Here is a 24,159-nt window from a genome sequence, read left to right as displayed (position 1 = left end):
TACTCAAGGGTCGAGGGTTCACATTGGGCACGGACCAGGATTGCAGGTTCAGTCTCGCCCTCGGTGTGGATGCGTACAGGAGACAACCAATGGATGCGTTTCTCTCACATCGATGCTTTTTTTCTCTCTCCCTCCCTCCCTCCCTTCCACTCTCTCTGGGAAATCAATAGAAAAAAAAATGTCCTCAGGTGAGGATTACCAACAACAACAAAAGAGCTACACGTATTTTTTTTCCCCCCTGAAATGAAAATTCCATCTCCCAGAGAATTTTAGCATACTTTAACTTAATCCAATTAATCCACTCCGCTTCCTTTCCCATGATGCCTCGCTCCTTCTCCCTCTTTCCTGGGAAAGGCAGTAAATACCATGAAGCAACTCGGTGGGTGCTAGGAGTTGAGGTGAAAATCCTAAACGTATATCATCACGCCCCGCCACTGGTGATCCCGTGAGACTAAGGGCTGACGGGGTGGGAATCTTGTTCCTCGCCTGTATACCGAGGCCACGGAGAAAACTCTAACTCCCAGGATGCCTCTCTGCCCCGCCCGGCCCCCACTCCTCAGCTAGACAGTGTGTACCATCAATACTAGGCAACATGGCTTCCGGAAGTGGAAGGAAGAGGCTTCACCACTTTCGAAGCGGTGAGGAGCGGTAGGGGAGGAAAAAAAAAGAGAGCGAGAGAAGTGACCGGAGCCCGTCATTGCTTGTCTCCTCCCAATCTTTCCGAAATCCCGTTGGCCTCAGCCCTCCTCTCCCCCCGAATCCAATCAGTGGTCTCTTCCCACCCCGCCCTCGCTCCCGCGCTCCCGCCCCTCGGGAATCCTTTTCCCACCCCCTCGCCCCCCGCGGAGTGCGCACGCGCTCGCCCCCAGCTTCGCGCCCAGATCGCCGCTCCGCTCGCTCGCGCAGCCGCAGCCGCCGTCTCGTCTGCCCGCCGACGAAGCATGGGCGTCCAGGGCTTCCAGGAGTTCCTGGAGAAGCGCTGTCCCGGGGCCGTGGTCCCCGTGGACCTGCTCAAACTCGCACGCACGGTCTCGCGCCAGCAGCAGCAGTTCCAGCATTGCCAGCTGCCGCCTCCGGTGGCCCTAGCGCCCGGGGCTCCGCGCGTCGCCAGGGGACCCGGTCCTCTGCAGCCGCCGCTCCCGCCCCCTGGCTTGGGCGCCTACGCCGGGGGCGCGGGGCCGACTCGGCACCATCACCCGGCTCACCACTTCCACCACCATGGCCCGGGGCATCCCGGCCTGCACCCGCCGCCCCCGCCGCCGCCGCCCCCTCCCCCTCCGCTTCCAGGGGCTCGAGTGCTGGTAGACGCGGGCTCGGCGCTGCAGCGGCTCTATGGCGGCTACCAGACGGATTGGGTGTGTGGCGGCCAGTGGAACGCCATGCTGGGCTACTTGTCAGCGCTGTGCCAGGCTTGTGCCTATCCCGGCGGCGAGGGCCTGGAGCTGGTCGTCATGTTCCCCGGGGGCCTGGGCAAGGACCGGCTAGCCGAGTGGGGCCGTCGGTGCCAGACTGAGCGGCAGACAGCGCAACTGATCGTGGGACACGTGGGCAACAAGGGCACCCCTCCTCCACGGGCCTGGTTCCTGCCACCGGCCTGCCTGAGCCACTGCGTGAGGCTGGCACTCATCCGTTTCCGGGTCAAGGTGAGGGAAGGGCCCTCTTAATATGCCCCACACCTGTTCCCTCCTAACTAAACACCTACCCACCCACCCATCCACCCACTTAACTGCCTCCCCTCCACCCATTTACCGCCCAACTAACCCATTTGCCTACCTACCCTCGATCATTTTATCCATCTACCCACCCCTTCAAACCATCCCTTATCCATTCGCTCACCTCCTTAACCACATTTCTACCTATGTCATCCCAATAACTCCCTTTACCTTCCATTTATCCGGTTGGCCTATCCCTGGGTTGTAGAAAAATTTCTTTTGTATCCTCAACTTTCTCCTGCTGTTTTCTGCCTAAAGCTGAAATGCCTTTTTCCAAATTTTTCCACTTGGCATCTCTCTTCTGTATGTCTCTTTCCAACCTTGAAGCAAATCAGTTAAACATGTTAATTGAACACCTTCTACAATATATTTCCCCATTTTCACCTAGTGCTTCTCCCTCCCCCACCTGTATGTCCGTTCAACCTTTTTTTCATTTCAACAGGTACCTCCTCCCTAGCCAAACAAAACACACAAGCAAAAAAACGACAAAAAAACAACAAAAAACACCCCACTGATTCAGTTACTGTTCAACAAGTGTTAACTCAGTTAACTCACTGAGAATGAGAGATTGAAAAAACATGAGACATGGTCCTACCCTTGGAAAATCAAATTTGTATACATGAAATATTTATTGAGTGGTATAAGTGTGTACGTGATTATGCTTTTTGGTACATATTGCAAGTACAGTACCTGTTTTGTGTGTTGGGGGGATAGCTGTGGGCTAAAATGGTCAGGGGAGGTTTCCTTGAAGAAGTTGGACCTCACCTGGGTCTTCAAAGATGGGTTGGATTTGAATTGGTTGCTGGTTTGGGAGGAGGCTGCTTTAAGTGGGAGAAAGAAAATGAGCAGAAGCAAATGGAATATGAAGCGTGTGAGGCCCCATGGGCAGTTAAGTCTAATCTCCCCATGTAGTCGGTCACTGCATATGGGGCCTGGGGAAGAGCTTGGCAACGTCCCCAGTTCTTGGCACTGCTATTGCTCTGTTGCTTTCCCATGCTCTTAGGTTTCAAGTTCCTACGTGTGGGGAATAGCAAGGCTTGAGAAGTAAATGAGGTGGGCAGGAAGAAGAAAAAAGTAGTGCAGGATTGGATAGGACAAAACCTCAAATCCATTCAGCCACTACGGCTCTGAGGGATGTGCTCACAGTCAGAAGACAGGACAGGAAATTGTGGGAATCATAAACTAAAGAAATGGTGCTGCAGGGAGTAATGAAAAAAAAAAATCGCAGCTGAGACACTGAAAGACCCGCATAGAGAAGCTTACAGTGGTCATAGAGCTTGTGGCTAGAGTTTGGTCATACTAGACTCCTTGTGCTCGGCTTCAAATCTGTGCCTACACGGGGGAAGTTATAGCTGCTTTTAATAATGAAAAATCCAATCATGAGCTATGTCAAATGTACAAAGCCGGAAAAAAAACATAACAAGCTCATTTTGCTTGCCTTCCTGACTGAACATTTTTCAGTAGATTCATCATTCATGGCTGTTCTTTCCAATTTGTTTTCACTGCTACCACCCAAGCTTTTTTTTCTTTTAATACATTTTTAAAAATTGATTTTAGGGAGACAGGAAGAAGAGAGAGAAAAAAACATCTATCAGTTGCCTCCCATATGCTCCTGACTCTAAGCTCCTGACCTGGGAATCAAACCCTGCAACCTAGGTATGTGCCCTGACCGGGAATACATCCTGCTACCTTTTGGTGCCCAGGACAATGCTCAACCAACTGAGCCACACCAGTCAGGGCCCACCCAAGCTTGAAGGACTTTTTTTTTCTTTTAATATATATTTTTATTGATTTCAGAGAGGAAGGGAGAGAGAGAGAGAAACATCAATGATGAAAGAGAATCATTGATTGGCCATCCCCTGAATGCCCCCCACTGGGGATCGAGCCCACAACCTGGGCATGTGCCCTTGACCAGAATCAGACCTGGAACCCTTCAGTTTGGCTCTATCCACTGAGCCAAATCAGCCAGGTCATTGAAGGACTTTTTACCTCATTGTCATTATTAACTGGGTTGCTCGCAACAATGGCTAACATTGATAGAATACTTAGTATGTGCCAGGTACTAATTTATGTGCTTTAACAAAACATAAATAAAATTCTCTCAGTTGATCATCACAATAACCCATGAAACAGTCATTCCTTTTCCAGATCAGGAAACTGAGGCACAGGAAGTTTAGAAACTTGCCTGGAATCACCCAGCAATAAATGGCAGAGCTGGGATTCTGGGACTCATGCCCAGGCTGTCTGGCTCCAAAGCTCATCCTCTTAACAACGGTGCTCTCTAAGAGGAATCTTTCTAAAGTGCCAGTGTGATTAGGTCATTCCCACACTCGACTAAAATCTTCCCTGGCTCCTGGGTAAAGACAGGTCTGGGTTGTTCATTTATATAGGGTGCCCCCCCCCCCGCAAAAATGTATACACGCTTTGAATAATTATAAAGGCAGTGTTTATTAAAATACATTTCATTTTCATAATGTAATAGAATCAGCTGTTAAAGTGTGTATACATTTTGGGGGGACACCCTTGTATTATTTATTGAGTGCTTGCTATATAGGCTGGGTACTGTGCTGGTTGCTGAGGATTCAGCGATGAATAAGAGGACCCCTGCCCTCAATGAGGTCAGGTTAGTAAAAGAGCCAGACTGAAAGCAGAATTGCAGATACTGTGGGCTAATTGCAAAAGATGACGCATGTGCCTAGGCTGGGGAAATGATAGCTGCTTTTAATAACATGGCCCTTATCCAGGGGGGAATGGGGGGCATGCTTAATTCTGAGTGAGGGTGTGAAAGTTGGAGGCGGCTTCGCAGGCTGATGCTGAGTCTTGAAGGAGGCTGGGAAGAATAGATCAGACAGTGCCCAAGGGTATGGAGACCTAAAATGGCCTGTTGTGAGCTCTGAATAAATTTTGATTGGAGGTTGGCAGAAGAGTTGAACATAGGTTTGTGTTTTCCAGACTTTTTGGTACCCCAACATATTTTTAAAATATGTTTTTATTGATTTCAGAGAGGAAGGGAGAGGGAGAGAGAGGTAGAAACAATGCTGAGAGAGAATCATTGATCGGCTGCCTCTTGCACACCCTACACTGGGGATCGAGCCCGTAACCAGGGCCTGTGCCCCTGATCAGGAATTGAACCTGGGACTCTGCAAGCCAATGCTCTATCCTGTGAGCCAAACTGGCTAGGGCTCAGTCAAAATTTTTGAGATGCAACCCTAAGGTGGGGCTACCAAGTTCATCAAAAAATAAGATGTATGGATGGATGTGTGAGAAAGCAGATATAGTAAAAATGGTAGAATCTTGGTGGTATCTGCATGTTCAGTGTAAAATTATTTCACCTCTGCCATATATTTGAAATTTTTCATAATAAAATGTTCAGGGGGGAAAAAATTCCAGCAGCTCTCTTGTATCTGAGAAACACCATTTGGGGAATATATAAATTTTATTCCCCAAGCTAAATTATAAACAAGCTCTTTGGTCTTTTCAGATTCTTCATAGTGTCTTGTATATTTTAGGTGCAGGATAAATTTTTTCCCTGAATTAAATAGGTCTGTGATCCTAAGGAATGAAATGTAAGAGTAACTTAAAAAGTGTGGAATGTGGTTCTTAATGTAGTGGATTTAAGACTGGCTCCAAAGTTGCATAGGTGAAGTTCTCTCTCCTGGTTCTGGTCAGTGATTTTTGTGGTAGTGCTTATTGTTATTGTTATAGAGAACTTCCCGGTTTCTAGCACAGATTCGAAAAGTGTTGGTTAAGAATTGATTGTGGTTTGCCTTTTGAAAGCTTTCTTTTTTGAAGTTGAAACTGGATTATTTAATTTATGATAATAAAGACAACTTTAAGTTACAGAAAAATGAACGTGGTTGGTATATGCTGCTCATGTCTTTTCAGATACGTATTAGTTTTCACAGAACGGTCAAAGTAGGTTTTTTTCGGTAGTGCGTGGACCCCGATGTGATAGCACCTTCCTGGGCCAAGACGTCCGCTAAAGCTTTTGTTGTTGTTGTTGTTGTTGTTAAATATGTTTTTATTGCTTTTTTAAAGAGAGAGGGGAAGAGAGAGAGAGAGATAGAAACATGGATCGGCTGCCTCCTGCACGCTCCACAGTAGGGATCGAGCCCGGGACCCCTCTGTCCGCAGGCCCACGCTCTAGCCGCTGAGCCGAACCGGCTAGGACTCCGCTTCGGTTTTGATCGTCCCTGCAGGGATCAGAGTGGCTAGGAGGTCTTCATGTCTATTCAGCCCCAGGATTTCTCGACAGATTTGCAAATGGTGATGTTCTGCTTACCCTTCCCCCTTACGTGAACGCGCATGCAGTCAGAACTCAGCTAAAAGTACTGACTTTGAGTAACTAGCGATCCAGCGAGGGCCAGCCTGTCGCCCCGGATAGGGAGTTCCAAATCCGTGGCCTCTCCGTGGAGACGCGCACTCCACTTGTGACCCGATGCCGTTTTGTACTTTTGTCTCAATGACGCAGCGGGCTCTAGCTTTCGGAGGAAGTAGCTCAGTCGGATTTGAGATATTTTCGAAAACGGCAACTACGCAGGGAGGATGATGGTGTCGTTTCAGATTGTCTAGTCTAGAGTAGTTAGTAGCACTGCGCCGCCATTTTAGAAACGCTCTCCACCATCTTGAAGATAATAGATTTCACTTGCATGGTCGGAATGATCTGTGTGCTTACCGGTTTTTAAAAAAATGTATTCTAGCTTTTAAATATATATATATATATATATATATATATATATACACACACACACACACATATTCGATTAAAGTTTATATTCATATGATTTTCTATTAGTTTCGAGTGTACAGCAAAGTTACTGAAATGCTAATGCTTCCAAACAAAACCCGCTACAGTACTATATTTCTCCTCTTGGTGTTGTTCTTCAGACCAGGCCGCGAAACGGGCCTTTGTTCCCATCTCACTTTCATATGTGATAGAGAAAAGAGAGCTGGAAGGATAAATAAAAGATAAAATGCGCCCTAACCGGTTTGGCTCAGTGGATAGAGCGTCAGCCTGCGGACTGAAGGGTCCCGGGTTCGATTCCAGTCAAGGGCATGTACCTTGGTTGTGGGCACATCCCCGGTGGAGGGTGTGCAAGAGGCAGCTGGTCGATGTTTCTAACTCTCTATCCCTCTCCCCTCCTCTCTGTAAAAAATCAATAAAATATATATTTTTTAAAAAGGATAAAATGCGGGGTTGGATGTTGAATTTTAGACAAGGTAGGACTTCTCGTGAAAACATTCAGTGTATTTAATTGAGATGAATTTTGTGATTTGGTTAGTTTCACTTGTACCTTCTACAAACCTTTGTAAGTGGTAAGCGCCAGTAGCAGAAAAATTCAGTAAACCCGCAAATTGCCAACCTGATCTCTTCCTAAGGGTTTCAGAAGCAGAGCAACCTAAAGCAGTTTTAGAATATAATTTGGGAGAAGATATGGGGCGGTTAGGGAATGAATACTTGGTTTTAATGGTTAATATATACAGTAAACCCTTGATTTTGCAGAACTCATCATATGCTTTTAACTGAGATTTGCTTATAATTAAATTAGCAGGTTATTTTGTGTTATTAATACACTGTTATTTTTAACAAATTTTAGGGAATAGGCTATATGTTGTAAAAAAAAAAGCCACTATAGTAATTTCACCAAAATAAGTAAATATTACATATGTACAACTATAGTCTACATATTTAAATCCAAGTGTCACTGCTAGTAAACAGTATTTGGCAGATGATTAGCACCACCTCGTAATTGGTTCTGTTGTCACCTGGTGTGACTTTCTGCAGCAGTTTTTGTTTTGTTTTGTTTTGTTTTGATCCTCACCAAACGATATTTATCCATTGATTTTAAGAGAGAGGGAAAGAGAGAAATATTGAGGTGAGAGAGAGATACATTGATTGGTTACATGTGCCTGGATCTGGGCCCGAGCTGGAGAGAAGCCTTGCAACCAAGGTACATGCCCTTGACTGGAATCGAATCCCAGACCCTTTGGTCCACAGGACGACCACTGAGCCAAACCAGCTAGGTCTCTGCAGCAGTTTTCACATGGCCGTCTGATGTTCCTATGTGCGCATTCATTTGCTTTCAGTGACTGGTGACTGTACACATTTACTAGACTATACAGTATAAATTTAAAATTACAGTAATACATACAGAAAACTTTTCTGTGAAATTAAACTTCGCATTCATAATTTTACGCAAACGTCTATGTAAGTAAAAACAGGTAAACTAATTTGTCAATTTTTTAACAATTTAGAAAACTTACTGTGTTATGTAACAGACTTGGCTTCAGACACCCCTCACCCAAATTATAAAAACCTCTGTTGTATCGAGGTTTTATTGTATTCAAAAAAAAGATAATCACATGAAACCCACCATTTCACAGCTATGCTATTTTAAAATTGAGAAAGAGAGAAACATGGATGTGAGGGAGTAATGTCGATCAGTTGTCTCCTGCATACACCCCAACTAGGAATGGAATCTGTCACCCTTTGGTGTACGGGTCGGGACGATGCTCCAACCAACTGAGCAACACTAGCCAAGGCTCACAGGTATGCTTCTTTAGAACAGGGCAATTAGAGAAGTGTGAGCTGATTAAAATAAATTTATTAAGGTGCAGTACAGTGGAACCTTGGTTCTTGAACTTAATCCATTCCAGAAAGCTGTTCAAAAACGGAATCATTTTTTCACATTAGAATTTAAATTGAATTAATCCATTCCATACCCCCAAATGATTCCATTTCTATCTTTCTTATATGCAGTGCATCTCTAATGTACTGTTTAACCTATAAATAAACACTTTAAAAAAATGACAAATGTAAATGAATATTTAACAAAAAGGAAGTGAAATATACAGTAAAACATGAAAATTTAATAATCATCAGCAAAAACAAAAGAACACCAAAATATTCACAACACAATTTCCTAAGATGTTAACAACATGAGTTTTAGTGGTAAACTGACTCATACTCATGCATTCTCTCCTTTGTTTGTCACCTTTAAGAGATGTGTGAATGATCATTCAGGTATCAGTATGAAGGGTTGTTGAATTTCTCAAACTTCTCCCATCTCAATTCGGTTCTAGTCCAAGTTGTTCACAGAAAAAATGTCTTGGTTCTTGAACCAAACTTCAGTTTTCTACCTGACAACCCTTTCTTGCTGATACTGCAACATGACAAAAAGCATCTCTCAGGCAACAAACAAAGGAGCCAATGCTTTTGTGGCTGGTGAAATCAACAGCACAATGTAAAAAAAAGAGGCCCCCAAGAGTGCCAATGTTGCTAAGGATGTGAAAGAAACTGATCACAGGCGATGGAAGAGGTAGAAAAACTTGTTGATTTGGATAAAGGAAAAGCAGTTAGCCAGGGACAGCACTTGGGAGGCAGTGATATGTGAACAAGCAAAGATGCTGCATGCTGACCTGGAAGACATCCCTGGACCAAATGCTAAAAGTGATTCCTTTAAGGCTAGTAGGGGGTGGTTCGATAAACTTAAGAAAAGAAGTGTCGCCGAACCGGTTTGGCTCAGTGGATAGAGCGTCGGCCTGCGGACTCAAGGGTCCCCGGTTCGATTCCGGTCAAGGGCGTGTACCTTGGTTTCGGGCACATCCCCAGTGGGGAGTGTGCAGGAGGCAGTTGGTCGATGTTTCTCTCTCATCAATGTTTCTAGCTCTCTATCCCTCTCCCTTCCTCTCTGTAAAAAAATCAAAATATTTTTTTAAAAAAGAAAAGAAGTGTTTATGTATAGATTAAACAGTACATTAGGTATGCACTGTATGTAAGAAAGGTTAAAACAGAATCATTTGGGGGTCTGGAATGGATTAATTCATTTTACATTATTTCTAATGGGAAAAAAATGATTCGGTTCTCAAACAAATCGCTTCTCGAACAGCCCTCCAGAGCAAATTAAGTTGGAGAACTGAGGTTCCACTGTATTACTATGTGAGCACCAAGTTGTATACAAAGTGCTTTTTAAAGATCTTGTTTAATCCTCACAAGCTTGCAAGAGTGCATGGTATTCTTCCTATTTACCAATTGAATAACTGAGGTGCATAGAGGTGAAATGATTTTTTCTTTGGATACTAGTCAGTGGTGGATAAAAATCCTTGTTCTGGGTCTGTATTGCTCAGAGTCTCTTTGCACACTCTCACCATACAGTTTCCTTTGTTTCATACATCTTGTGTAAGATTGTGTACTTTTATTAGCCAGATAATATGCATAGATATATGTAGAAAAGCAATAATTAGATTTATTGAGCACTTAGTTTGTGCCAGCATTGCTAAATGTGTGGTACTGCTAGTACAAGGCAAATGTGTAAGCTGAATGCCAAGTGAAAGAGTAAGATAGTGAGGTTATAAGAATTCAAAAGTAATCATCTCTTTTCTGCATTTTCAGTCTCTCCATCTCTGGTTTCTTTCACTTAACAGTGTACGTGAATAACTTAAAAAAAGCAAAACTTCCCATTTACTTTATTTTTTCATAATTGAGATTTTATTGTTTGTTTTGAGGGTCAGTACACAGACCTATCAATTTGTACACAACTTAACTTTCGTACCAAAAATGTAAAGTCATGTAGTTGTGATTCTTTTCTAAACAGTTATTCCAGCGACTTTCCAGCTTAAAATTTAGAAGCTAACTTTCCTTAAGAGTATCAAGTACCAATATCTTCAGATGTTGATAACGCTGTTACATCAAAGTCCCACTAATTCACAATTTAATAGCACATATACTACATAATCAAATTTTCAATTTTTCACAGCACATCGACAAAGTTACTAGGAAAACTGGACTACCACAGCAAAGATGTTACAGATACACAAAATTCTGACAGGGAGAGCCAAGATCAAGGAGTGGTTTTCTTTAGGAAACAATTCTACCAAAAGCATGTGAATAGAAGTAATTTAAAATGTTCAAGACATAGCAAACGCACGACTGACTCCAAATTGCCATTTAGTATGCTTTGTATTATAGGGTATAAAAACTACCCCATCTATGGAATGTTAAGCTGACACCCAAGACAATCAAAGTCTCCCATATTCAATATCCCACTATTTTCTGGTTGTAACAACCAGCAAATGATTTCACCTCTTTAAAAAAAGCATTTACACTTAAAAAAATGGGATAAGGTGGGATTCCCTCCTTCTTAAAAATGTTTCTAGAGTTACTAAAAATTTGCATTTACAAAATACTTGATAAAATCATTCCTCTGGATTGTACAAGAAGAGAGACAGGGACCACTGATAAGACATGGCTTCTTTTTCTCCTGCTTCATCTGAGGTGGGACTCTCCTCGTTTTTAGTTTCTCTGCTTTCCACAGGTAGAGCTTTAGGTTCTTAGTGAGCCACTTCGGCCTGCTTTCCCTTTGCCCCCCCTTTCCCTTTTGTTTGCACTTTTTTGTCTGCAGATTTATCCTTTCCTGCCGCCATTTTGGGCTTCGTTTTCACTTTTGCAGGAGCAGGTTTGGCTGACAAGCTGGCCGACCTCCTCTTGGGCTCCTCCTTGGCCACGCCCTCCACAGAGCTGACCTTCCTCTTGGGCATCCTGGCGGCAGGCTGGGTGCCTGAGGGCCGCGGGGAACCTAGTGGCTTGGCGAACCTGGGCTGCCTGGCTGCTGCCACGTCTCCCGCTGCCCAAGTTGCTGGGGACACCCCCCCATTTACTTTAAAAAAAATATTATTTTATTGATTTCAGAGAGGAAGGGAGAAGGAGAGAGAGATGGAAACATCAAAGATGAGACTCATTGACCCCTTCCTGAGGATCAAACCTGCAACCTGAGCATGTGCCCTTGACCAGAATTGAACCTGGGACCCGTCAGTCCACAGGCCGATGCTCTATCCACTGAGCCAAACCAGCTAGGGCTCATCCATTATTGTGATTTTAAATAGTAACTATATTCTGATGATTCTTAGAGCTCTTTCTTTACTCTCAACCTCTCTCATGAACTTTTGGCACAACCTAGGTCACTTAATCCAGTGGTCACCAACCTTTCGGACCTCAGGGACCACCAGTGGTCCGCGGACCACTGGTTGGCGACCGCTGACTTAATCTAAAAAATGTCCAAGATGGAACTCAATAGTTTCCCCTCAAATTTATTCTACTTTCTGTATTCTCTTTTTCTGTTTAATCCTCACCTGAAGATATGTTTTTATTGATTTGAGAGAGACAGAGAGAGAGGGGGGGGGAGGGAGAGAGAGAGAGAGAGAGAGAGAGAGAGAGAGAGAGAGAAACATCGACCAGCTGCCTCCCTTATGTGCCCCAATCGGGAATCAAACCCACAACCTCTTGGTGCATGGGACAACGCTCCAACCAACTGAGCCACCTGGCCAGGGCTGTATTTTCTTTTCCTATGAATCTTGTCTCATCCATTTCAAGCCAGATACTCCGAGATAATAAATATTTTTTAAGCCACTAAGTTTTGGGGGTGAATTGTTATATGGAAATAGATAACAAAAATAGCATTGATTGTTGCGCTTATACTTTTTTAGCAGTTTTGATGAACATGAAATATTTTTTGTACCCACATCTATGAAAAGTAAACAAAAAGAAGGTTATATAAGAAAGTCACATATTTAAAGGAAAATTGGAGAGAGCCTATTTCTTGTTGGAAGTTGTAAGAAATAAGGCGAGCCACCAAATTCAGGGGTCCTAGTAGAACACAAAGCATACTTGGGAGCCAGGCAGCAAGGCAAATATATTTACTTCTGCGCAGAAGGGTACACATGCACATGGTCTGGGAGCAAACACACATTAAGCAGGTGGTCTGCTGGGCTTTTTAGTCCTGATGCACATGACCTGTGCAGTCTTTCACGATTGGCTAATTCAAAGGAAGGGGCTGGCCATTTTTGCATTTCAAGATGGCGGCCCGAGGGGATCTGCAAGCCATGCAGCCAACATGGCAGCTGCCAAGTCACACAGTCCAAAATGGTGGCTGTCTAAACTGTTATTTGACAGAAAAGATGACTTGTTTATTCTCACAAAGTCATGAGTATTCCTCTATACCTAAATAAAATATGTCTATTGAAAGACTATAGTTTAAGACACCATTTAAAAATAAACCATTATAAGAAATACAACCATGACAAAGTGTACAAAAATGACAAGTGCTGAAACAAAACGAACTTTAAGCCCTCGCCAGTTGCTCAGTGGTTAGAGCGCCAGCCTACAGACTGGAGGGTTGTGGATTTGTTTCTGGTCAAGGGCACGTACCTTAGTTGCAGGCTCAATTCCTGGCCCTGGTTGGGGTGCGTGTGGAGGGCAAGCAGTCGATGTTTCTCTCTGTGTGTCTCTCACCTCCCTTCCATTCTCTCAAAAAATTCAATGGAAAAAAAATATCCTTGGGTGAGGATTAACAACAACAACAAGAAAAAGCGATTGAAATGTCAATAGATGGTGTTTTTGCCTATCCCGCCATCTTGATTTCTCCTTCTGTTGTCCCACTTATTTATCAGGTTTTTTCTAGACTGTGTTTTTGAATACAGACAGAATAAGTGATACTAGCATGAAATGCAATTACGTAGTAAGTAAAACGTTGCTAGGCCTTGAAAGCCTTTTGTAGGTAGTAGTTTGAGAAAAGAATGATATAGCAGAAATTAAATCATAAACCAGCATTTGCAAGGGTAGGAAATACTGTTGCTCCAGATCTTAAAAATTGGGGGCCGAACATTTTGGGGACAACTTGGGTCAAGAAGTTATTTGTGAAGTTTTAGATTGCAACTATTTACAACAGATATAAACGCTGCCCATATAGTTATACACTTGGTATGTGCCTAGCTAGTAGTTCTCACAGTATGCTCCCTGACCAACAGCACTGTACCACCTGGACACCTGTTAGAAATGCAAATTCTCAGGCCCTGTCCCAGATCTACTGAATCAGAATCTGGAGATGGGGCTTGTCAGTCTGTTTTAAGAAGCCATCCACCGTAGAGTTCGAGAACCACTGCACCTAAATATAATTCATGTTAAAATTTAAAAAAATTTTTTTTTTCCTTGATGCAGCCTGGCTAGTGTGGCTCAGTGGTTGAGTGTCAACCTATGAACCAGGAGGTCACGGTTCAATTACCGGTCAGGACACATGCCCGGGTTGCAGCTCCATCCTCAGTGGGGGGCATGCAGGAGACAGCCAATCCATGATTCTCTTTCATCATTGATGTTTCTCTCCCTCTCTCTTCCCTTCCTCTCTGAAATCAATAAAAAAAATATTAAAACATTTTTTATGCAGTCTAACTCTTTTGGTCTTGTAGCCTGTGACAGGTGCATACAGAAATAACTGGATTTTGTATGTTGAGAAAGTCTTGAAATTTTTAGTATAAATTGGTCAAAATTAGTGAATATGACTACACGTGTGCTTCTGCAAAAGCAATACTGTTGGACTTAGGGAGCTTTCATTTGAAACAAACGTTTTACAAGGGCTTAAAGCTGTTTATTATGCCACTCCTTAGGAGTCATTGTGCAAAAATGTTCAAAATGAAACATGTCAGGAACTAGTAATTAACATGGTGATTTGCACCAACCACAGTTGAATATTTTGCTTAGTGACTTACTAGATTCATGTTTTGGAAATCTGCCCTATCATATGGAGATTGGTTGGCGTGGTACTGAAGATACTGAAAAATACAATTTCTTATTTGGCATTTAAAGGGCATTCAGCACTCCAGAAATGATTGAAATAAAATATTTAACCTGTTTAGTTGGCATTTCAACTTTGAATTAAACCAGGGTTGTTCAGAAATACCTTCACAAATGCATGATTGTATTTGCTTTTTACTAGCATAATTATGCCTTTAGGAAACTCATTTGCCAGGAGATGAAGGGTCCTGGGTTCGATTCCAGACAAAGACGCATGTCTCAGTTGCAGGCTCAATCCTTGGCCCTGGTTGGGGCGCCTGTGGGAGGCAACCAGTAGATGTCTCTCTCTCTCACATCGATGTTTCTTTTGTCTCTCCCCCTCCCTTCCACTCTCTCTAAAATTAATTGGAAAAATATCCTCTGGTGAGGATTAACAAGAACAACAAAAAATTTTTTTAAAATGTAAATGCCAAGATTTTGCATATTTATATTGTTAACACCCACAATATCGTTTAGTAAAAAAGATTACATTCCTGGCAATTGATTTTTTTCTTTTTTTCTTTATTGATTAAGGTATTACATGTGTCCTTATCCCCCCATTGTCCCCCGACCCCCCCCCCCAACTCATGCCCTCACGCCCCTGGTGTCTGTGTCCATTGGTTAGGCTTATGTGCATGCATACAAGTCCTTTGGTTGATCTCTCCCCCTTACCCCCACCCTCCCCTACCTTCCCTCTGAGGTTTGATGGTTTGATTGATGCTTCTTGTCTCTGATTCTGTTTTTGTTCATCAGTGTGTGTTGATCATTGTATTCCACAAATGTGTGAGATCATGTGATATTTGTCTTTCTCTGACTGGCTTATTTCGCTTAGCATAATGCTCTCGAGGTCCATTCATGCTGTTGCAAATGGTAAGAGTTCTTTCTTTTTTTACACCTTCATAGTATTCCATTGCTTAGATGTACTACTGTTTTTAATCCACTCATCTGCTGATGGGCACTTAGGCTGTTTCCAAATCTTAGCTATGGTAAATTGTGCTGCTATGAACATAGGGGTGCATATATCCTTTCTAATTGATGTTTCTAGTTTCTTGGGATATATTCCTAGAAGTGGGATCACTGGGTCAAGTGGGAGTTCCATTTTTAGGTTTTTGAGGAAACACCATACTGTTTTCCACAGTGGCTGCACCAGTCTGCATTCCCACCAGCAGTGCACGAGGGTTCCTTTTTCTCCGCATCCTCGCCAGCACTTGTTGTTTGTTGATTTGTTGATGATAACCATTCTGACAGGGGTGAGATGGTACCGCATTGCTGTTTTGATTTGCATCTCTCGGCGGTTGATTTTTCTTAACTTCAACCCCCTTCATTCATTTGCTAGCTTCCCAGCCCCTGGAAGCATTTGCAGCCCCTGGTTCAAAGATTCCTAGAAATTTCTTGCTGTCATTTTCCTCTGCAGTTCCTGTCTTCCTTCCCGAGGTAACCCCAAAGCTCCCTTGGACCTTTGTATGCTGCTTATTTCCAAGGATGGCTTTCATCAGGCCTTCTGAGTTTTCAATCCTGAAGGTTTTCGTTGGGCAGAACAAGTGCCTGTTCTGGTATCTACTTACCTCAAGTGATTTCTGAAGACCTGCAGATAGTAGTTTGTACCACAGACTTCATCTCTGCAGAATTAACAGGCTGTGACTTACTTAATAAGCACTTTCTCAGAGCTTGTGTGCCAGGTATTTTATATAAGTAATTGCTAAATCTCACAGTCAGGTAGGAATTAGTGAAATCTCCATTGTATAGATAAGAAGCTAAGTGACTTGCACAACCACTTGAATTTGAGCATAGATTCATTCGATGTCACAGATCCTGTGAACAATTAGGAGAAACGAAGAAGAAAACAATCCCATCTCAATTGCATCAATAGCATAAAAATACCTAGGAATAAATTTAACCAATGAGGTGAAAGACCTGTATTCTGAAAGCTATGACATTGAAGAAGGAAATTGAAGAGGATACAAATACATGGAAGGATATACCATGCTTATGGATTGGATATAATAATATTGTTAAAATGTCCTTACTACCTAAAGCAATATATGTATTCCAGCCAATCCCTATTAAAAAATACCTATGGCATTCTCAGAACTAAAAACTAATTCTAAAATTTTTATGGAACCACAAAAAACCCTTAATAGCCAAAGAAATCAAAGAACAAAGTGGGAGGTATCATGCTCCCTGGTTTCAAAGTATAGTATAATGCTATTTTGACAACAATCAAAATAGCATTATACTAGTATAAAAACAAACAGATCAATGGAACAGAATAGAGCCCAGAAATAAATCTTTGCTTATATGGTCAATTAACCCACTTCAAAGGAGGCAAGGATATACAATGGGGTAGACAGTCTCTTCAATAAGTGGTGTTGGGAAAACTGGACAAATACTTGCAAAAAAAAAAAAGAGCATTGTTTTGAAGTCAGTCCTGAGTTCAAATCCAAGTGTTGCTATATGGTCAGCCGTGTGATTTGGGGCGAGATGAGATATTTACATTTTTCTGCTAACAAAAAGGAATATATAGGGAGGTTAATGATACTTATTTCACAGGGTTAGAAGAATAAATATGTCTTACATTGCTTGCCCTCCACTGGGGATCAAGCCCACAACCCAGGCATGTGCCCTGATCAGGAATCAAATCTCCACCTCCTGGTTCATAGGTCGACGCTCAACCACTGAGCCCCGCCAGCCGGGCTACTTCTAGTTGTTTTTAACAACAAATGTTATTCAATAAAATAAAATATTTCTGAAAGAGCCAAAATATAAAATAGGTAATATGGTAAATATGAGCTCAGTTTGAAGAGAAAGTAGGAGCATCTGTCCTGTCTGGTTATTTGATCCAGTTTCCCACTTACCCAATTCCTGGTTTGGGAAGCACAATTTAAAACCCACTGCTTTGCTCTAGCTCAGTGATGGCGAACCTATGACGTGTGTCAGAGGTGACACGCGAACTCATTTTTTGGTTGATTTTTCTTTGTTAAATGGCATTTAAATATATAAAATAAATATCAAAAATATGTCTTTGTTTTACTATGGTTGCAAATATCAGAAAATTTCTATATGTGACACGGCACCAGAGTTAAGTTAGGGTTTTTCAAAATGCTGACACGCCGAGCTCAAAAGGTTCGCCATCACTGCTCTAGCTGGTTTGGCTCAGTGGATAGAGCGTCGGCCTTTGGACTGAAGGGTCCCAGGTTCAATTCCGGTCAAGGGCATGTACCTTGGTTGCAGGCACATCCCCAGTGGGGGTGTGCAGGAGGAGGCTGGTCGATGTTTCTCTCTCATCGATGTTTCTAGCTCTCTATCCCTCTCCCTTCCTCTCTGTAAAAAACCAATAAAATATATTTTTAAAAAATAAAACCCACTGCTTTGGACTACTTAGATTGGAAATTAAACATTAAACTTCTCTCAGGGAGCTGTTTTCCCCTGAGTTTTATTCTTCTTTATATTCATGCCACTCTGTGCTGTCTGCATCCTAGCACTTAGTAGGCTCTCAATTCATATTCATTGGACTGAAATTGAGTCAGTGATTAAAAGCTAGACAGCCCTAGCTGGTTAGAGCGTCGACCTGCGGACCAAAGGGTCCCGGGTTCAATTCCGGTCAAGGGCATGTACCTTGATTGCAGGATTGCAGGCTTCTCCTGGGCCCACGCCCGGATTGTGCAGGAGGCAATCAATCGATGTGTTTCTCTCACATGGATATTTCTGTCTTTCCCTCTCTCATCCAATCTCCTTAAAAATCAATGGAAAAATATCCTCAGGTGAGGATTAACAACAATAAAAAGCTATGGACAATTCAGAATCTCAACTCTTGCTTTCTTTATAGCTCAAATGTACTTCTTTTCTGCTTAGTCGTTTGGGTATGTTGTTTAATTTCGCCTGAATCATTTTAGTCTCCTGGAAAATTGCACGGTTGCCAAGGAAACTGGATCAGTTTGGACCAGGGCCTGTAAGTCATTCTGCATAGGTGGTAGTAATCATCAGAGATGTGGAAATGGAGCCAGGGTGCTCAGCTGTTCTCTAAGAGGCATTGTGGCTGGAAGGCTTTTTCCTTGCCCGTCAGGGTTTCATTGTCATCAGCTGATCTGAAGCACAGGTTTGTATATTTTGAAGATGCTCTCCAGTCATTGTGATTCACCCTCCTGGTGTTATAAGAGCCACCAGATTAGTTAAAAACCACTAGTCCTTGGCTTTCTGGAATTGAAATCACTTCGATAGTGGCGTAATCTGCTTTAGACCAGATAAAAGTAATGTGTTGTCGTTGAAAGGGCAGTATGACCCAGGTTTCTGTTTCCCAGTTCTGTGGCCCTGAGTATGGCACCTCAGTTCTCTAAGCCTCAGTTTCCTCAATTGTAAAATGGGGCTTATGAAGCTTACATGGTTAGGTTGTGATGATCGGGGAGAATATATCACACATAGCCTTATGATGGCACAAGGTAGAAGGATGCTCAATCAGTGACTTGTATATGAGAGATGTGCTGGAAGAAATTATCACCGGGGGGCAGCATTAAACTGTACTACCCTGATCCAAATGGAGTTTATCATAGCTCTAGGCTTAAATATGTTACAGTGTAAAGTAAGGAATTTTGGTTCCTTTGCCTGAATATCAAATACAGACCTTGCTTTGCTGTCTGCTTACCAGTGTCCCTCCCTTTGTATGACTAATATGTGACATGACTGTCTACTGTGACTAGTCTCCCTTTCCAAAGGCCAGCAAAAGCTTAATGAATTGAAATTCCAGTCAGAATTCAGAAAACTACCATTCCTTTACAACTTAAATGAAGGAATAGATCAGTTGGGTTCAACAAAATTATTGAGCTCCACAGGCTCTAGAGCCAAAATCCAGGCTTCGTTCCTTCCAGCCATGTGACCTTAAGGATAGTAATGTAAAATGGGTATAGCAATAATAGTTACGGCCTCTGAAGATTGTTTTTGTGTATTAATTGAGTTGTTGCATATAAAGTACTTGGGACATTACTTAGCACATAGTGCATGTTTCAGTATCTGTTAACCATTACTATTCTTATTACTGTGTTCTAGGTCTTATGTGGGAGCTAGGAATACAGAGATAAAGTCTCTGAAATCAAGGAAGTTAGTGTGGTGGATCCAGTGTGCCTATGTGCAGCTATAGAGGGATGCATAGGAAGGGCACTTAATGGTATGTCTCATAAAAGATAGTGCTCTCCAGGAAGAAGCCTGGTATAATGGAAAGTATGCGTGTTGGCATCAGATGAGCTTGGGTTTGAATCCTATCTTCACTCACTCATTATGTAACTTTGGGGGCAGCCAATTTCTTGCAGCATTAGTTTTCCCATTTTTAGAAATGGGGTTAAGTTGCCCTGGCCGGGTTACTCAATTGTTGGAGAATCATCTCATGCACCAAAAAGGTTGTGGGTTCAATTCCCAGTCAGGGCACCTACCTAGGTTGTGCATTTAATCAATCCCCAGTTGGGATGTATACTGGAGACAACCTCATATCGATGTTTCCCTGTCTCTGTCCCTGTCTCTGTCTCCCTCTCCCTATCCCTCTCCCTCAAAAGATCAATAAAAACATATCCTCAGGTGAGGACTAAAAAAATAAAAATAAATAAAAATGGGGTGAAGTTTCTGATACCTAGATGTTGGGAGTGTCCTTGGTGCTCTTTAAGAAAGCAAGCAAGAATTTTTTAAATACATTTTATTGATTTTTTACAGAGAGGAAGGGAGAGGGACAGAGTTAGAAACATCGATGAGAGAGAAACATCGATCAGCTGCCTCCTGCACACCCCCCCACCGGGGATGTGCCCGCAACCAAGGTACATGCCCTTGACTGGAATCGAACCTGGGACCCCCCAGTCCGCAGGCCAACGCTCTATCCATTGAGCCAAACCCGTCAGGGCACAAGCAAGAATTTTTAAAAGGGAGTTAGATGAACTTGGGTTCAGGTTCTAGCTATATGTTGTTTAACCTTTCTATGTAAGTTTTGACATCCATATCTACCTCGCCCATGGTTGTTCTGATGATAACATAATTTATGTAAATATGCAGGGCATATAGAGGTGCTGAGCAATAAGTAATAGCTTTATTTTTCTAATATAGGTATAAAAACTTAAATACCATGTTAATTTCTTTTAAAGAGTCTAGGCCTCTCGGTTTCATGAAAGGAGTATAAAAAGCCTGGGCATTTGAACAAACCCAAAGATAATAGATAATTCTGCCTGTGTTTACAAGAGTGGCTTTATATATATATATATATATATATATATATATATATATATATATATATATATGTATTGATTTCAGAGAGTAAGGGAGAGGGAGATAGAAACCTCAGTGATGAGAGAGAACTATTGATCGGCTGCCTCCTGCACGCCCCATACTGGGGAACGAGCCTGCCACCTGGGCATGTGTCCTGATTGGGTATCGAACCTTGAGTGACCTCCTGGTGTTCATGGGCCAGTGCTCAATTGCTGAGCCACTGCGGCAGGCAAGAGAGAGGCTTTTTTTTAACTCTTCCATTCAATCTCATGTAATCTTAAGTTTCAACAGACTGTAAAATTCAGTTACTAACCTTCCTGACTTCTAACCAAATGCAGCTCAGCTTCTGTTGCATGACCTTGTTCTTCTCTTCTTCCCTCCTAGGTCTTTCAGAGCCTCGAAGACCACCATTTGGAAGTGGTGGCTTTTTTCAGGGAAAACGGCTTCCATGGCCTTCTTGCCCATGACTCCGAGTATGCTCTCTACAATATTCCCTATTACTACAGTTCCCATGCTCTGAAGCTGAGCTGGAATGGGAAGAACCTCACTACCAACCAGTTCTTGATGCAGGAGGTGGCCAAGCAGCTGGGCCTGAAGCGGATGAGTTTTCCCATATTCGCTGCGCTGCTAGGTAGGTGGTTCAGAGAACAGATTCCAGTTATTAGTTACATTTCCCCTTCTAGTGCTAACAGATGAAGACCAGAGCCATTTAACCAATCATTATTGGATTTATCTTCTGAAAATTCTCATGCCAAATACTATGCTTCTGAGCTTCTACACACACACACACACACACACACATACACATATATATATGTATATATACATATATATATACATATATTATTGATTTCAGAGAGGAAGGGAGAGGGAGAGAGAGAAACATCAATGATGAAAGAGGATCATTGATCGGCTGCCTCCTGCACGCCCCCCACTGGGGATCAAACCCGCAACCCGGGCATGTGCCCTTGACTGGAATCGTACCCGGGAACCTTCAGTCTGCAGGCCAACGCTCTATCTACTCAGCCAAACTGGCTAGGGCAGCTTTTTAAAAAATATTTTTTTATTGATTTCAGAGAGGAAGGGAGAAGGAGAAAGAGATAGAAACATCAATGATGAGAGAGAATCATTGATGGGCTGCCTCCTGCAAGCCCCATGCTGGGGATCGAGCCTGCAACCAGGACATGTACCCTGACTGGGAATCGAACTGTGACCTCCTGGGTCACAGGTCAATGCTCAACCATTGAACCACTCCAGACGGGCTTCTGAGCTTCTTATTAGAAATTCGGCATGTTTGCCTTATGAATTCATGCATATTCCAGAACATTATTTTAACTCATTATTTTCACTCTTTTGTTATATTCCATAACTATTTTATGCAGAGTACTGTCTTAGGCCAAATGTTTTGCTAGCCCTGGACAGGTTTAGTTTTCCACTCAGAACATTTCCCCAGTGTCCAGATTTATCTATCTATCTATTTAATTAATTAATTAATTCATTCATTCATTGATTTATTTAAATCCTCACCTGAGGATATTTTTCCATTGATTTTTAGAGAGATTGGAAAGGAGAGGGAGAGAGCAAGTGAGAGAGAAACATCGATGTGAGAGAGACACATGAATTGGTTGCCTCCCACAGCACCCTGACCTGGGCCGGGGATCGAACCTGCAACCGAGGTACATGCCCTTGACTGGAATCAAACCTGGGACCCTTCAGTCCATGGGCTGACGCTTTATCCACTGAGCCAAACCAGTTAGGGCCCAGTGTCTAAATTTAGATCAAGAACACAAATTGCTTTTTCCTTTTGCTTCTGTTGCGCTAAGATTTTATAATGAAAATTTCCAAACATAAGCAAACTTGAAAGAATTTTATAGGGAATATCCTGTATCTACCTCCTGTTTTCTGCCATTAACATTTTACTATGCTTGCTTTATTTTATACACACACACACACACACACACACACATCCATTCTAGCCTTCTATCCATCTACCTTTTATTTTTTAATATTTTATTGATTTCCAAGAGGAAGGGAGAGGGAGAGAGATAGAAACATCAATGATGAGAGAGTATCATTGATTGGCTGCCTCCTGCACGCCCCCCACCAGGGATCGAGCCCCCAACCCAGGCATGTGCCCTGACCGGGAATTGAACAATGACCTCCTGGTTCATGGGTCATCTGATGCTCAACCACTGAGCCACGTTGGCCAGGCTATCCATCTACCTTTTAAATGGCAGAGAGTTGATTAGGTTTCGAGTTGGTTTTCCATGTATTGGCAGCATAAAGATTAATATCTTGTCTTAGGTGTGAACTCTTGTTTATAATCCCAAAGGAGTTGAGCTTGGATGATCTAGTGCAGTCAGCACAAGTTTTGCAATTAGGCCCTGGGCAAATCACTGAAGTTACAGGTAACTCCCTGGTTTCAGTCGCCTCCTCTGTGAAAAGGAATATACCGCATGGTGTTATTTTATATAAAGTCAAGTGAAGTGAGATATAAAAATGTCCAGCACTTGGCAGACAGTAATTGGTGGCTGCTGTTATAAAAGACAGGGTGGCTAGGTCATAGAAAATAGCATGAGCGTTGGAGTCAGACAGTCCTTAGGTTCTTATCCTGGTGTGGGCACTTAATTAACTATGCCACCTTAGGCTGTCATCAAACTTGTTCAAACCTCAGTTTCCTTATGTGTGAAATGAGAGAAATAATACTATCATATATGGTTATTTTGAAGGTGATACATATAATGCATGTGATGCATAGTAGGTAATCAACACATAGCTACTGTATTCATTACATGAAGTATATCGATCTATGTGAATTATTTGATAATTTTCTCTCACAGCATCTTTGTCATGCCCTGGAGGCTCTAAGGAAACATTTGTACAGTCAATAAGTGATAAATGTATTTTATAGGTAATCACATTCTCCCAGATGAGGACCTGGCTGCTTTCCACTGGAGCCTCTTGGGACCAGAACATCCCCTTGCATCACTTAAGGTATTGTGCCCATTTCCTGCAGATACATTCATGCCTAGGGGACATCAGGTTTTGATTGGAGTTTTGATAGAACAATTATCTTTCATTAGGTTTAAACTATTCCAAATACTTAACAGATAAAGATTTATAATTATGATCAATACCCTTTAAAGAGGAAAAAGTTCATTTTCCACCTTCTGTGTAGGAGAAAACCCAGCTCTTCCTTCCTATGTCTTTCTTTCCTATGTGTCTCCTTTACTTTCACACTTCTACCACACTCATCCAGAATACGTCACTTCTGATACTCTGGTCACCAAATGTGCTGGGGTTTTCCCCCTCATCAAGCACTTCTCTGCAGTAGCAGCTGGGTATTCTACAGTTGAACTCATTTAAAAAATACATATATTTGATGACTACTTTCTCTATTTATTTATTTATTTTTAATATATTTTATTGATTTTTTACAGAGAGGAAGGGAGAGGGATAGAGAGTTAGAAACATCAATCAGCTGCCTCCCCCACACCTCCCACTGGGGATGTGCCAAGGTACATGTCCCTGACCGGAATCGAACCTGGGACCTTTCAGTCCGCAGGCCGACTCTCTATCCACTGAGCCAAACCGGTTAGTGCTCTCTTT

At 42.5% G+C, this 24,159-nt stretch overlaps 1 protein-coding gene and 1 pseudogene across 6 annotated transcripts in view; one reads left to right on the top strand and one right to left on the bottom strand.

The window, feature by feature from the left end:
* The first annotated feature begins 878 nt into the window (after nucleotides 1–878).
* Nucleotides 879–24,159, top strand: part of FAM120C (family with sequence similarity 120C) — a 62,702-nt gene continuing 39,421 nt past the window's right edge. For all 6 annotated transcript variants that reach the window (XM_023760010.1, XM_023760008.1, XM_006096136.3 and 3 more), the window contains exons 1-3: nucleotides 879–1,643; nucleotides 20,935–21,181; nucleotides 23,462–23,544. In XM_023760010.1, the coding sequence (XP_023615778.1) occupies nucleotides 942–1,643; nucleotides 20,935–21,181; nucleotides 23,462–23,544 (1,032 nt within the window). In that variant the 5' untranslated portion in view covers nucleotides 879–941. The remainder of the gene's footprint in view (nucleotides 1,644–20,934; nucleotides 21,182–23,461; nucleotides 23,545–24,159) is intronic.
* LOC111827463 lies at nucleotides 10,265–11,249 on the bottom strand (annotated as a pseudogene).

This window comes from Myotis lucifugus, unplaced genomic scaffold (genome assembly GCF_000147115.1).
Source record: "Myotis lucifugus unplaced genomic scaffold, Myoluc2.0 scaffold_169, whole genome shotgun sequence".
Lineage (NCBI taxonomy): Eukaryota > Metazoa > Chordata > Mammalia > Chiroptera > Vespertilionidae > Myotis > Myotis lucifugus.
Note: the sequence above shows the minus strand (reverse complement) of the source record. Positions and strands in the feature narration are given on the sequence as shown.